The 16768-nt window shown below is 41.8% G+C and overlaps 1 protein-coding gene across 1 annotated transcript; it reads right to left on the minus strand.

The window, feature by feature from the left end:
* Window positions 1–1469: 1469 nt before the first annotated feature.
* On the minus strand, window positions 1470–15299 carry LOC133350429 (mucin-2-like). The gene is made up of 17 exons (XM_061564770.1): window positions 15098–15299; window positions 14302–14424; window positions 13285–13402; window positions 12961–13099; window positions 11695–11767; window positions 11458–11595; window positions 11178–11342; window positions 9372–9494; window positions 6055–6155; window positions 5240–5295; window positions 4528–4669; window positions 4330–4440; window positions 4051–4242; window positions 3507–3746; window positions 3070–3226; window positions 2444–2572; window positions 1470–1618 (listed from the first exon to the last, which is right to left on the minus strand). Exons 1-17 carry the CDS (start codon window positions 15297–15299, stop codon window positions 1470–1472), a joined length of 2358 nt encoding a protein of 785 aa, XP_061420754.1.
* Between the last annotated feature and the right edge of the window lie 1469 nt (window positions 15300–16768).

A 16768-nucleotide genomic window follows, 5' to 3' on the forward strand; every position in this document is an offset into this window, starting at 1 on the left:
GACAAGGGAATAGCACCCACTCCCTGTGGTGAACGCAGTCGATGATGGGGACGTTGCTGTCGTTGAACATAGGACAGGAGGAAAGCCAGGTTAAGTGCCAGCTTGGGTCATTTTATAAAATTTGCATCAACTGGCCAGATATGTTTGGCCCTTTGCACTGCATCAAGGCTAATTTTATACAAAGCATGATTTTCAAAACCCAAAAGGAAATACCCAGCTACGTGCATATGAAAGAAAACCATATGCTTGAAGGTAAACTTTTAGGATACGAAATGTGCCTGGATAAAAACCAGAACCGCTGAAAATAACCACCATTTAAGTTGACATGTATTATGGCATTAAAATGCATTCCATCACAACTATTGTATAAAGAACATCTCGCAATGTACATAGCCAACCGTGTTAAGTGTGGCGTTGCACTTGTTCAAATGGAGCAAAGCACCGGATTATTTGGGCCAGTCCACACGTTCTGCATGTGTTCATAGCTACCTTGCACATGGGACAAGTATTTTTGAACTCCACTTGAATAGCCAATGTATTTTCATTGTCAAGTACACCGAATTTTCGATGCTATACGTTACGTAAAAGCACCACACATTTAAAAACCTCAAATTAGTTCATTACATATTCCTGTTCAAGGCAGCTGTGATCAAGGATCTTCTCATTGGGCTGGTTTTAGGGCAATGAACGGCCATGTCAGAAGTTAAATTGTTACCTGTGATGGTGGGAGTCGTGGACGGACACCTGGTGTAACTGCCAATCACGCCGGCGTCGGTACATATGCCCGTGACGTTGCACAGCGAATCGAGATCGGTGTTGGTATAGACGATGTCACCTGGCTTGTATTGGTGCCCATTGTAGACACAGCAGACTACATGCAGGACAATCCATGGTATTATAACTTCACAATTAAAAATCGAAATGATCAAGTAACGTTAGGGTGTTGTAATTAAGAGTTGCTTTTAACGATGTGCATTTGTAATCACGTGATCATTTGTCGTACAAATGTATTGCCATCACTACATCGTGCAGTTTAATGATTGTATACCCTGGAAACCACATTGTTAATAAACGTTATCACTAATATATACTCACCATCGGCTGTAGCACAGTGAAGCTGTCCCATGGTACAGTTGCTGAAATAAATTAAATTGTTAAAGTTATTGTAAATAAATGAGCAAAGCAGTTGCAAGATACCAGTTTGGGAGGCACTGGTCAGTAAAGGAAATGCATCTTTGGGAGGACATCGCTAGCAGTGCTGAAAGTAGATGGACAAGACTGGCAGTTCCAATGGAAGAGGGAATGAGGTCAAGACAGGTGGCGCAAAGGAATAAACGTGTGGCACGAGAGCTTTGAGGTCATTGTTGGGAAGTCATGCAGCAGTATATAGATCAGAGATGTAAATGACAAGCGGTCAGACTTATCTTCAGGTCGAGTTGCACTGTACACAGCATGGTAAGAAGGGATGCTTACCATATCTGGCACGTGTCCCTGCTCACGAAAGTATCACCAGGAAGGACTATCGTGTCATTTAGCTCACAGCTGCAGTTCTCCCTTGACACGCAGTGCAAGGTGCGTTCATCCAGGTATGTAGCATTTGAACATTTAGGGTAGCAGCCTGTAATGCAAGACAACGTTATTTGATCAAGGTTGTATACGTTGGTGAAATGTACCATATTACCAGATGCAAAATAAGCTCTTCATTAGCACTATTTGTAATTAAAATCTACTAGCCCATTAACTGCAGAGACCAGCCGAGAGCATCAAGTTGCAATACCATGGCCAAAACCGAATTTTACATAATACTGTAGTTTGCACTGCACGCAGCCGTCCATTAAAAACGAGGGGGGTAGAACCAAAAAGCATTTTCCCTGCCCATTATCTATAAGTGTAGAGCGCTAACAGCTTCCTAATAAAATCGCAATCAAGAAATCCTAGACGGCTGTTGACGTATCCGAAAACTCACGATACGCAGTTAGCCAAAAGTCGCTGTTTATAAGCAGTAACCGATGACCGAGGTGGCGTGATTGTTTATGCTCGAGATCAGAAAGGTATTGTGGCAAGCACTCGCGTAAACGAGTGCTACTTCATGTATTTATTTTAGCAGTGGTAGTCGTGTGAAAGTTACAGGACAGTTTTGAACGAGGCAATCACATCTGTAGTATGCGGCTTAAAAACACTTCCTTTCCCATGCAAACATATTGGAGGCAACCGATTTTTACCCAAGGTTGTACACCAACTTGCTATTCTGGACCAGGGACTAGTCCGGGCCTGAAGCCAGCAAGTGGGTGGTAAAGTCAAGACCATGCTAAAATATTAAATGCATAATTAAATCAAGAATGTTCAAGTCGAATCTATTTCATATAATGGAGGTGCAATGTCTAGACCTGGATGAGGTACCAAACAAAACTGGTTCGGTCAATTGAAAAGCCTGTGCATGTACCTTCAAGCCTTGGGAAGTCACCCAGGTTGATGCCTTCTGGATCGCCACAAGTTTTGGTGTTGACAGTCCCACATGGATGGTAGTGCCAGGTGCATGTGTTGGGGTCATTATAGAAGTCACAGAAAATAGCTGGCAAAAAAAAACCAAAGGGAAGAAATTCGGGGTGTCATGTTGGAGCTGAATAGACTTAAAGTTGGGTAAACCATTTCTAAAAAATTTGGACTACCCCATATGAATCTTTTAACGCGAAATGCGTTTCAAAACAGCATTGTTAGGTCAGAAGTTACTTCACTTTCCCAGAAGTGCATGAGCCAAGGGTGTTGGGGAGCATACACCAAGACCGTGCACAGTTTCAGGTATTCCAGTAAACCTGCATGAAGTTACTGGAGGCTTGCCAAAGGTGAATTGTAGACATTGGCCATGGTTTGTGGCCAACCCCTTGAATATCCATGGGAGGTTCGCCATTAGAATACAGGGTCAACCCAAATATTTATGAAAGATCAGTCTATGGACTCTGGCTTGTTGTCTAGCAGCTTTGTCCAAGCAGGAAAAACGCACCACATAGAGGCACATTTGAGTGACAAAATGGAGATTCTAGGTCGTGCGTGTATTTTTCAGGCACTCACGGCACAAGTCTGGGGTCCTCCAATAGATGCACAGGCCAACCTCATTGCATGCCTCTGCATAGGCAGCCACTACCGTGCAGAAGAGCTCGCACTCCAAGCCAGTGTCGCATGCACACGAGTCACGTACACAGGCCTCGTAGTATGGCATGTAGTCCACCTTCCCCACCACCACAAGGGTGGCATGAAAGCCAGACATTAACACGAGGTAAACATTTCACTTTGCAAGGCGCTTGTGTAAAAGGTCATCTGTAGTTTATACTAGCAAAATTTCAAGTCAACTTTAGGCACACACAATTGCATTTTTGGGGACAAAGGCTGCAGAGGAATACAACCAATGTTGCAAAGAATAAATTGGTATTAGGTATAATGGACTTCACCCTCAACTCAGAAATTGCACAAGTCGAGCAACCACGCTGCAATCAGTAAGTAAAGCATACCTCTCCGTGGCACGATGCAAATACCCCACTGCTGAGGAGGCTACACTGCTGTTCAGCAGACGCCTTACGGTTAAAGTTCAGCACACAAGGAGGGACTTCCTCGACCATATTCGAGCACGTCTCGTCAGCCTTCCAGCTGTTCCCAAACTGAAGCGCATTAGCTGACACCGAGTGGTCCCGCATGGTGAAGTCGTCAGACACATCTCCGTTGTACTTTCCACAAAGGCCACACAGCTCATCCTAAGAGGAGATCAATGTCGTCGCATTAGACTACAGTGAAAAAAATCCCAGCAGACCCATGACAAGCATTTGACAGTGTATGTTAGCACATTTTTGGACACAATGTGCACAGAAACTAAGCTTTTTGTACGGACGTACAAGCCTGAGGTGCATGTGTAACTACTGTATTTGTATGCCCAAGTTACGAATGAGTGCATGTCTCAATTGCAAGATAAAGGGCATCGTGAAGACCATCTTCCTAAAATAGAGGCATATACAGAAATGGAGAAAAGAGTTGGTAATTACAGAAATATTTATGGCTCACCTTCCTGTCTGGAGTGACCTTAATGAACAGGGTTGTCTTGCGGTCCCATACTAGTTTTATTCCATTTGAAGCATCGACAATTAGGTACAGCCCAACAGAATACACCCTAAATCTGTGTGTGCTGCTAATACTCCTGGTACTGGACCTGGGAGAGAATGAATAGGTCCCATCTGCCAATTTTATTTCTTGGTCCTGGGAATAGAAAACCACATTATAAATTTCAGAAGCAAGAATTAGGCAACTTTAATGCGATTTGAATTACGAGTGCACAGGTCTTGCCTGCAGGAAGAATCTTATGGATTTGGAGCAAGTGGATAAGGTACTGCGACATAGTACGTTCTTCATGGTGATCTGGAACGTTCCATTTTGTGGACTGGTGCCACAGTAGTCCTAAGAAACAAAAGTTGATGTGAACATGTTAAATAAATATAAAAAGATGTGTGGGTCTCATCATAAATGGAGACTAAAGTTACATACCTGCGCCACTACGTATTCACAGGAGTATCCATTAAACAAGAAACTCTTTCCATCAAATGTGGTGTAATGGCCATTTCCAAATGTCTTGCAGACAGCTGCACAATAGTTCTTGGTGCAGTTCCAGAAACCATTGGAACAGTTGCTGAAATGCAAATGGCACAAGGCATTATGTAGTATGAACAATTATTTACTCACAAATGCCCAACCAAGTCGAAAGGGAGAAGCCTGCATTGTTCATTGGAGGTTTAGTATTTGGGAACTGAAGAATTCTACAGGATAGTTGCCATTATCTACCCTCGGCCAGAGTTAATAACCTCAGTGAATTCATCCATTAGATTACAAAACAGGCTTAGCATCTACACAATAGCCAGGTGCCCATTTAGGCAGGCATTTTCCAAGATTCATTGTGGGTTTATGAGTAAAGGTTAAAAAGGGTTGGAATTTCCAAGTGCACCAAGGAAAAACTGGTGCATTTAAATAAGGCGTGCACCACTACAAATCTAAAGAATTATCCTGTTGTAGACTATGCAACCAAACTTGGTCACTATTGGGGGAGGTATTCACAACACCTAACAAAGGCAAAATGCTCATTCAACAACTTTAAAACCCGAGGTGAATTTGTCCTTAATACAGCTCATTTTGCCAAGAATGTCAAGCATGCAAACCATCTCGTGGCTTTTAGTCCCACTGTCAAAGCCATGAATAATCTTACCAATTGTTGCAATCAACTTGGATCGAATCCCCAGGTGCATATGTAATGCCGTTGTGCTGGCACGGGCAAAAACGAGGTAGGACACAGGTGCCATTGCGATTCCTCACAAGGTTCTTTGGACAAACGCAGCCTGGATAGCACCGTACACCGAGCTGGACATGGGTATGCAAACAACAAAAATCGGGTTTAATATTCAGCACTTCAACTATACTAGCTTTTATACAAAAGTGGAATTCTTGTTAAAGATATTGGTGGTCTTTTCATACCAGTCAAATGACACCACTACTAAGGTTAGGTCCAAAATGGCTACGATTAAGAAAGTCCAGAAGGTTAGGTCACCGAATTTAATATTTGGGGGAAAAAAAATGGCAGAGCTTAGTGCACTGCAAAATTCTGCAACCCAGTTGCTGGGCTTATAATGTGCAGTGGAATACACACACGTCTCTAGAGATTTAAGACTTAAAATGAATACCTCGGAACAAAGTGCCGACAACAGCAATGGGTAACCCACGTGGCCCCCCCTTATGGCAACAACCCTTAAAATGTGGACTCACGTGCCTCCCCCACAAAAGACTGCACTTCTGTTTAGGTCCTCCGAATCAAGTCTTTCCAGGAAAGATGTTGCAGTGCCATACTATCCAAAAAGCTGGCAAAGGTCTGAAAGGTCGGTTTTTGTTCATGTGTAAAAAGGATATTTAAATGGCCACTGAAGGACGAAACACCTGCAGTAGCAAGGGCTGCCAAATTAAAAACAAACGGTTGAAACAAGCAGAGTACTTCTAGGCCACAAATAAATAATTTGGGCACAGACTTACACATGGGGGTTCCTGCAACTCGCAGGTTCTCTCACAAGCCTTCCCATAAACACCACTGTGGCTGTTGATGCAGTCGGTATAAACCATTGGGGGATTACATTCTGTTGAGAAAAAGGAGAATTAAAACGCCATGAATTTGATCATGAAAAAGCAAATGGCAGCAAATCATGAGCCCATTTTATTCTATTCTCACTCCATGAAAAAGGGAGCAAAAACCAATTAACATGAAAGTGTTAGTATTTATAAAAACGCAAGGTTATACAAAAGTCTATTTCAACAGCCAACAATTAACTGGGGTTGTGGGAAACGCCCCTCAGGTTGAAAGCCTCAAAATGGCTTGAAGAGCCTTTGTTAATCTACAAATTATTGAAGGGCTGCAAAATGCTGCACACTTCTGGTAAGATTTACGATAGCCCATACCTGGGTAATCTTGGCAGCGCAGTACTCCATTCTTACAATAACTGAAATGGAGGAATGTTTAGGTTAAGCATATAATCTTCTTGTTTCTTTCGGTAAAGTCACGTAGAAGGGAAGTAATAAAATAATAAAAATAAAACATAATAAAACAATTCTCACGACGTTTCGGCTACAACGCAAGCAGCCGTCTTCAGGTGAAGAATGAGACACTACCAAACTAGGAGCTTATATATAAGCTGCATTGGGGGTTGAAGAGCGCCTTAACAAAAAGAATGTGCATGTGAAGAGGGATTTAGCATATTCATGGAAAATGCGTAGGCGTTGGGCGGGGGGGTGTCAAAGTCATATTATGCCCATGCATTATGCAGGATCAGCAGCAACCAAGGGGGGTGCAGGGATTAGCAGTAACAAAGGAAAGGAATGTTAATGATATGTAGCTGCAGTTACTCAACAACACCGTAGAAAACTAAAGTATAAACTACATAAAAAACTAAAGTATAAACTGCATCGCACCATCAGTATACTTACTATACTCTATAATAAGCTGAGTTACTAACAGCAAGTAATACATTACAATTTTACCTCGTAAAATTCTATAATATGCTTCCATCTAAACCTTATTCTCTTACATCACACGAGCATATACCGTACTATATACTGCCATAGATAAACCCAACATTAAATTATATACTGTATTGCTGTAAACCAACCTATATCTTATATACTGTATTGCTGTAAACCAACCTATATCTTATACATAAATGTATAAGATATAGGTTGGTTTACAGCAATACAGTATATAATTTAATGTTGGGTTTATCTATGGCAGTATATAGTACGGTATATGCTCGTGTGATGTAAGAGAATAAGGTTTAGATGGAAGCATATTATAGAATTTTTACGAGGTAAAATTGTAATGTATTACTTGCTGTTAGTAACTCAGCTTATTATAGAGTATAGTAAGTATACTGATGGTGCGATGCAGTTTATACTTTAGTTTTTTATGTAGTTTATACTTTAGTTTTCTACGGTGTTGTTGAGTAACTGCAGCTACATATCATTAACATTCCTTTCCTTTGTTACTGCTAATCCCTGCACCCCCCTTGGTTGCTGCTGATCCTGCATAATGCATGGGCATAATATGACTTTGACACCCCCCCGCCCAACGCCTACGCATTTTCCATGAATATGCTAAATCCCTCTTCACATGCACATTCTTTTTGTTAAGGCGCTCTTCAACCCCCAATGCAGCTTATATATAAGCTCCTAGTTTGGTAGTGTCTCATTCTTCACCTGAAGACGGCTGCTTGCGTTGTAGCCGAAACGTCGTGAGAATTGTTTTATTATGTTTTATTTTTATTATTTTATTACTTCCCTTCTACGTGACTTTACCGAAAGAAACAAGAAGATGAATCCCTGCAGTCACGAAAGCTTTAAATCGAAAATTAAGCATATAAATTAACATTTGCATCAACGTCAAATTATAGCCCATATAAAAATGTCAGCGACACATTCTCCAGTGTATTGCCTGTGCCAATTCACATTGACGTATTGCAGGCCATAGCTAGGTTTGCTTGCAGGATGTTATGGCAATCTTAATGTATGCCCATGGCAATTTGTAGACGTTTCAAATTAATAATAATGTTCTTGGCATATGTATCTTAGGAATCAAATCCAGCCACCCAAAAATCGGAGTTATGAACCCTGGAGGACAAAGCTTAAAATGGCGTTTCCCCTTGAAGTGATGCCCAATAATCACTATAGGGGTCTGATAATAGAAAATGGAATCGTCCACGGCACATCCCGAATATAAACAAATAGACTGCAGTACAAGCAGGGCTGTTCGAGTAAAGGGTAGTTACGTGGCACCGACACCAGTGCACTACACACAGGGAGCATTTTAGACCGCAAATTGTTTGCGAAATTGCTGAAATGTACAAATTGAACACCGCCTATATTACACCTTCAATTACGTACACAAGCTAATTTTCATGAAGGACATGGACCCAAGGTGAAAGCAACGTTACATGAACAATCTATCAATTTGAAAAGATGGTCTAACGAGAACATTTTTAAAGCCACAATGTACAGTACAAAAAGGTCAAGCTCTTTGACGATGGTAATGTATATGTTCTTGCATACATTTTACATAAATGCATGGAGCTTTTGCCCGACTACATGAGCTGCGTCGTAGAGCAGCAAGGATAAAGAATTCAGAATTATAGAGTAGTGGTGTAACCTTCAGTTGTACCAGCATGGGACTACAGGCAGTTGATTCAGTACAGCAATTACTCGCTTAACGTGGAAGAAAACCACATTAAAACTAGGCATTACTGACCATGTACAGACATTGCAGAGTTGCTGACGAAAGGCCATTATGCTTATGATGCATTTAGTTGCCATAATCACGTGACATCTTGGGAGAAGTTTGCGCACGTGCCTCAAGCCAACCATTAAAAATGCCTAATTGTGACGTAGAAAAATGCTAATCTCTGGCAGCAGAAGACTTGGGTCATATACCATTGAAAAATACATTTTAAACTTGAGGCCCCGTTTTGAAAAGGTCTTGCTGGGATTTAACCAACCATTACGGGTCTGTCTTCCCATAAGATGCCACTCATTCCCATGCCATAGCCACTGCAGTCCTTCCAAATCTTGGTTCAGAACTTTAAAATCATTAAAATAAAAATGAAAGTACATGCTTCATTTGGTGCAGGGCAAGAACATTATGGTCGTCGACAGTAGGAAAATGGTTAAGCTTTGTACATACCAAGAAAGACCATTTATGTAGACAAATGCACCTGGTTGAATCTTCTCGCCATTCAGGAAACAGGGACAGCTAGCCACAGAAATACATTTCCCTTGGTCGTCTGCATACAGCCCCCTAGGGCACTGGCAACCTTCCACAGGCACATCAGTCACGGTGCATGCCACATCTCGGTTGCTCAGAGAGCGGCATGTTCGTTTACAGCCATCACCGGCGTAACTAAACAACTGGTTCTGTAGACACTCCACCAGTGAATCTGAAAGAAAAAGTCAGTCATTTTATTAGTCGTTTAAAGGCAATAGCGTTAAGATGTCAAATAAAAAGCAGGCAAGTCATGATATTTTTATGTAAATGGACGAATTGCGAAATTCATAGCAGACTTGACAATAAAAATATGGACTACAACTGGCCTGCCGATCGTTGCCGACTTTAACAGGGAAGTGCAAAAAAGCTGTTGTTGTAACCCTTGGAATTGCCAGGATAACACCAATTCAAAATGTGAATTCATGCATTGCATTAGAATGGAGACTAAAGGTTCAGGAATTGCATGGACTGGCTCAGAATGAGGCATCTCAAAATCAATGCAAAATCCTGGGTCTTATCAAAGTGCGCGCGTGGCAATATTAAGGCCTGATTATTAGTGTATGTTCTGCTAGTCACCATAAAGTCAATTCAAGCATTTTCAAATAATTGGAGGTTGCACCAAGCAGAATGCTATTCATTTCGAATGAAATAGAAAATGGTGGGCAACTGTCCATGCGATTAGGTTGAGAAGCTGGTCAATTGTAGAACCCTTCATCTACCCTCAATATTCCAGATTTTTTTTTTATTGGAAGCAATATTCTTGGACCCCCCAAATGGTAGTTTTGAGTACAGCATTACCAGTGGCTTCCCTCCATCCACGCAGCACACGGCCTTTGGATGCACAGGCACGGGCATAGGCAAACTGAGTCTCCGTCACACAATCCTGGCCTGCTGGGCAGCTGCACGCATCTGATATGCACCTCTGACCACACGGTAAAGGACGTAAAGCTGCAATTACTGTACTTGCCCATACTATTACAGAGGGAATGGGACCTCCCGGAGCAGTAGAGCCCCTTTCTCAGGCAGTCATCTTTTAGTCTAATTTCTCCAATGGCCAGACATGCAAGGCGAGACTATTCCTTAAATGAATTGAACCCGTCGTACTCATTTATGAAATAGGTGGACAAGAGGATTTGAAAAATTTACCCATTACAAATCGCCACGGTATTGAGATGAAATTATGGATCTTTAGAGCCAGGACCACTACGTGTATTTTGAGACCTCAACCTGAAGATGAAGCTTGCCAGAAACTTCTGGATTGCCACCATTTAAAGCAAAGGTATGTATTACTTGCAATTAATACGTGCATGCATTTTTTTAAAATGAAGGTCATTTAAAAAAGTATTACCTTGTAGTATCTGTAGGGGTCTAGCAGATCATGGCACTCGGCAAAGATTCCAGGTGCTCGTAAAAAGGAACATTTGTGCTCGGCGCTTTCCGCTGGTGAAATAGAACGTGCAAATGTCCTTACAATTAACGATGGTTACTATAGGTGGTACACAAAGCAAACACTGAAACCATTTGGCTATATATTTTTGAATAAAGGTTTAGGAAAATTAAGGCAGATTCTGGAACTCTGCAATTAACCATTTGAGAAACCGATGGACATCAGGGTAAAAAATGGTGCATCATGCAAATTCCTATTTGCCCTGGGTTTGTATCCAAGCCTTGGGGGGATCCAAGTTTGGCCAGTTAATTTCAAAGCCAAAAACGCCCAATTCTAAGGCACCTTTATTATACCAAGGTTATGCACATTACATCTTCAATAATACGTGGTCCTCCTGTTAATGAACGCTAGAGTATTTCTTTCACACAGCCATACAAAACAGGAAGGAATTGAAAAGGTGTAAACTACCTAAGGCCATGTTGAGTAGGCATGGATCTTGAACCATTGTATCAATGTCCTCACAATCAGAGCTTGCCTTCCAGGAATTGGCAAACACAACAGCTGTGCCTTCCACCAGCCCCTGGCTGGACATGAAGTCATCCGTAGCAACTCCATTGAAGTTTCCACACAGCCCTGTTACACATTTGGTGCAGATAATAAAAAGGTAAGTTTTATGCAGTGGTGCAATTTATGCTAATATTATTTCAAGAAGCATTCTTACATTTGTGAAAGACCTGCACAAGATTACCTTTTGTCTGGCCCCTAAATGCTTCAGGCAGTGTGATATACACTTGCATGCTGGGAGAGATCTGCACCTGCATTTTCAGGCCAAATGACGTGAACACTTGTAGGAACATTGAAGAAGTCTTATAAATGGTGATTTTGCCTGCAACATTGGAATAAACATTAGCACAACATTACAAATTTCCCAAGAGCCAAAAAGATGCAAAATACCATAGTTCACTGGTATAGCATTTTCATTTACCGGACTCGTAAGGCAGCGGGACAATCATTTTAGAGGACAGGATGTCACCATTGCTTTTGAATTCATAGGATATCTGGGAATGAAAGATAACATTAGTTTCAGAGGCATAGCGGGTGCAAATGCAGTTACCTTCTGGTTGATAGGCTATGCCTATTAAGGGGATGCAACCAAACATGAAAAGCACCATTTAAAAAAAAGCCATCTCGATTGTTTGAATTTGCCATACGAGAACCACGAGAAGATTGAAACCATAAACAGTTCAAAATTGATTTTAAATAGCAGGCGCCATTAGCAAGCCTTTGTTGAAGTCCCTTAACAAGACCAGCAGGTGGCCACTGCAAGCTATTGGCACCTAGAATTAGCACACTGCATGCCTTTAACGTCATGTTATTTAGGCAACACGAATACTTTTTAACGGTGTAGCGTGTTGTACATACCGATTGAGACGTCAGAGTTACGCTCTTCAAGCAAGCTCTTTCTACTGGAAATGATGAACATGGTCGGAGTAGAACTTCAATTACCCAATCAGCGCTCTGGCAAGGCAAATTAAGTCCATTAGAAACTGCACAAATCATGTGCAAGTGCTTGCATCACTGCAAAATGGCCACCATGGACAGGCATGTCAAGAATTAGCAGAATATTTTGGCCGATGGCAAGAACAATGCAAAGCTTATATTACAAAGAATTTAGGAAGCTGCCGCAAATTTCACAAGCCGAATTAGGTCGGCTTGTTATAACAATATCCTTGATCACCAAGGTGAGGGAGGCGTGTGAGCATACGAAGGAATATTTAGGTGAAAGAACCGTTGTGAGAAGTCTTAGCTGTACCATTTATAAGCAAAAGGTGCACATAACAGACCATTTAACGAATTAAAAAGTTCCCATGTGCAAGATGGAGGACTTGGCATGCTCGTTACTGGAGGGAGTCAATTATTTTCCACAACTCAATTTGATATATATATATCTTTTAATCCAACACTAAACTTGCACAAATGTATTATTTTAGTAGACACTGCAGTCGCATAAAATATCTAGGACCTTAACAAATGCTAAACAATTCAAGTTTTACTTGGTGGAAACTTTACAATTTCAGATTAGATAAGCAACAACTTTTCCACAGCAACTGCCTAGGAAGTCAATTTAGGCTGGTGAAAACTGAAGGCGTTTACTTCGAATGAGCACGTGGAATTGTTATTTTGGAAAAGGATTGTTCTTGCCAACCCTTGTGCAAATGCTCAACAGCAAGAATTCGTGCAACAGCAGTACCATGGAAAGGTAGTAATAGCAGTTTCCATTGAAGCTGAAAGACTTGTGGTCAAACGTGATGAAGTTGGAGCCACCCTCCAGGGAGCAACCATCAGCACACGGCACGGCATCGCAGCTCCATTGACCAGCCTTGCACACACTGCAATAAGAATTGCCATGAGTTTTGTTTAAACAAAGTGTTGGCATAGTGCATGCCATCTCATTAGGTTTACAAAACGCTAGACTAATTAAGATTCCGAACGTTTTCCCTGTCAGCAAGTACTTGGTTTAAAAACTAGGTGTAGTATACCACAAAAAAAGGCACGATAAAGGATGTTAACGCACCAGCTTCGACAACCTTGTTGAGAAATGGCACCAGGGCTGTACGCGTCTCCATTCAGAGTGCAGTTGCACTCGCTCAGCAACACGCAGGTAGTCCCATTGCTCACGTTTAGCACAGAGCCTGCAAAACAAGGAGAGGTTTAAATCGTAACATGTCACCATTAGGACACCAAACAGTGAATCAAGAAGCTAAAATAATAAGCAGTCCATGGAGACATGGGAAGATTTTAGGTTGCAGTTGAGCAGCTAAAATTTAACCCGTAAAAACAAAGTTTTTCACTATAAATCCTTTATATGCGTGGCGGCTACAGTCCTCTCGTCCTCTGGCTTGAGATGGCTGCCACCTATGGGTCAGATGATTGCCTGCCACCATCAAGCAATTGGTAATTAAATATAAAAAAAAATTCCTAAAAAGTGTAAAGTTATGGGAAAAAAATTCACGAAAATAGTGTCACGCACAACGAGTCTGTGTGCAAAATGTCAGGTCGATTGGATCACGGGAAGTGGGTTAAAAAACGACCGAAAGATTTGCACGGTCGTAAGCAAGCACGCAAGCAAGTGAACTTAATATAAAGGATTTAAAAAGGATCCATATCCGACCAGGGAAGGCGCTCACCGTCTTGTTGCAAACCAAGTGGCAAGGGAATTTGATAAAAGGGTGGGGTTAAAGATCAGACTTTTGATTTTACATGGTTGAACAGAAAAGTGTTGACATTTGGAAAAACTAAAAGTCAAGCCATTTGTATGCAACCAAAAACAAACCACGTTTCATGGATAGATCCTTTTAAATAAAGTTGCAGCAATTCAAGTAGAAAACCATACAGAAAGATGTCCGTTTTATCAGCTCTTGAACATAAAACCAATAATAGAAAAGTTGCTACCAGCAAGCATTTGAAACCGTATAGCAAATTGAGAAAGATGCCAATGTCTACCATAACCCAACCACATGCGTTTCACTGTAAAAAAAAATATATATATATAATTGAATCATAATTTTAATATTGCAGGCTCATGGCTCACCAGGTGGACAAAAACAGCCAGGTACACAACCCTGGCACATGGGCTGGAAGGGGTTGGCACAGGTCTGTGGGCAGGTGGAGCCACACTCCTCGTATACAAGGTCACCAGGACAATCCTGGGGAGCTTTGGGCACAAAAGACAAGGCAGTGTGCAGTTTTTTCCCCATCTGCTGTTGGCCTCCTCAACAAGGCCAAGGGCTTAAAATGACTTTCACTTACTATAAAATTGTATCTACATAATTACACCTTTCCATACTTACGTGTAATCTTGTTTGTATTTTAAGATTGTTTAATACGGCTAATTAACATTTTACATTCGCATTTTATAAGGTCTACTTATTCATAATTTTAAAGATTTTAGCCCTTTGGTATTACTTATACTTTGTAACGTTAGTATAGTTAGAGTGTATACCTTTTATATAAGTTAAGATTCCTACTTGTTCAATGTATGCACCGTCCCTGCCATAGTGAATTCCTTGTTTGTGCAAACTTACACGGCGATTAAAACCGTTTCTGATTCTGATTAGTCATAAGCAGTAGATGGCATGTCAAAACCAGAATGCTATACAGGCTTTACGTCCAGGTTCGCTCTTGCAGCATTAAATTTGAATAGGCCAAAGTTGAGACTTGAATACAAATAGGTCATGTTGTTATATGTATCATAAGAGGTTAAATATGCTCATGACTTAGCGTGGGGGGTGAATGATACTAATACATGATTGGCATTTCTCACTGGTTATTTATCTGAAGGTACTATAGACTCCCCCCCCCCCCCCCTCCCAGGAACGTTTACGTACCACAGAGGTTCGACGTGCGCCAGGAGGCCAAAGTGGCACCTCCGATGATGCACTCGAGTGAGAAGGCGGTGAGCGAGGGGCAGCCACACATGGTTTGGTTTTCGCAATGACACTGCTCGTGCATGCACATAGCCACGAAGCCAGATGCAGGCACGTCACATGGACCCATGCGCTGTATCGCCAAACTGCAGGTGCGCCCCATCTTTGGGAGGCAAAGGGATGATAAAAGGGAGTACTCTAAATAATCTTCCATCCAAAAAGGTCCATAGGACAAAAAAGTTAAGCAAAACTTTGTTTGAAAAGATTGCATTACAAAGTACAATAGGTTCACCCAATTTCCATGCTGTATGATTAAAAGCCACCAATGTAAATTCTCCCAATTTGGGGGGGGTCAGGGTAAACTTGCCGACTTACCCAAGGTTCGGAACACACTGGGCCACTCTTCACCTCACACTCCTGATTCAGTCTCTGTGGGTACGCGTATGCCAGCAACTCCATATTCTCTGCACACGGAAGCATTGCATTTGCACTGTAAACCTTCAATATACATTAGCCATGCTGCCCCCATGCAGTGGATTAACCACAGCCGACTGCTTCTTTCAGGTGCAAGTTCAGTGTTCAAACATGAAAGTGCCATTATGTGCAGTAGATATGAAATTGGATATTTGAATATTACCATAATTAGCACTCAGCTCTTTTTGACCATCAAAGTTTCCGCAAAGGCCACACATGCCATCACGAGCACCTCTGCCAACCACCACCTAAGGCACATGGTCGGTCAGTTCACAACAGAAATGGAGCAAAAGATCGTGAAAATGAATGCCAGGGGTGCCACTTAAAAAAAGGTGTTTCAGAACCGTCACAAAACCATCACGTACCAACAAGACGTCTTGGGCCCAGATAATCGTTATACCAGGATTGCGTAGGGTGATCTTGAGTCCCATCCCAAACCGAGTGATGCGTAGCCGAGTGTTGCTGTATGGCACCACCACACTGGCAAAGTATAACACCGATATGGAAACATTTTAAAGCTCAAGTACATGAGTGTATGGCGCTGCATGGTTCGAATTCCTCCAATCAGGAAAATATACATGCAAGCACAAACATTACAAAAATGGAGTTAAAAGGAACAAAGTTCCAGGATAGTTACAAGACTAAAAAGATCGCACGATGTTTTATGCAGGACAATTACACCAAACCGCATACTTTGCCATTGGCAGCCTGAGCCCAGCAACCTTAATTCTGTATTATTCAATGTGTCAACTTCCCCTCCTCACCTTTGTTGTCCAAGCGATAAGATTCCATCAGAGATCTTCACCACATCAGATTCGGTTTGGATCAAAATGCTAAGGTAGGCCCCATTGACGCGCGTTATCACAACGTTGAACTCCTGGAATGGTGACCGGCAATCTCGGGCTAGTGTATAAGAGCAGTTGGACTTCAGTTGAAAGAAGGAGCCATCAAAGGTCTTCACAAAGCCATCTCCCCACGTGCTGCACACACCCACTGAAACCAGACATGCGTCGTATAGTACAGCAAATCTGAAAGTGTTTTAAAATTCCAATCAGATCCCAATTTAGCCATAGTTGTCCCGTCACTTGTAGCAAAAATTACCGAATTGGGTAAAACTGTCATTGGTTGGGACTGCCCTGCACACGAGTCGATCCTGTC

This window comes from Lethenteron reissneri, chromosome 33, assembly GCF_015708825.2.
Source record: "Lethenteron reissneri isolate LAM-NWPU_2019-01 chromosome 33, ASM1570882v1, whole genome shotgun sequence".
NCBI classification, from domain to species: domain Eukaryota; kingdom Metazoa; phylum Chordata; class Hyperoartia; order Petromyzontiformes; family Petromyzontidae; genus Lethenteron; species Lethenteron reissneri.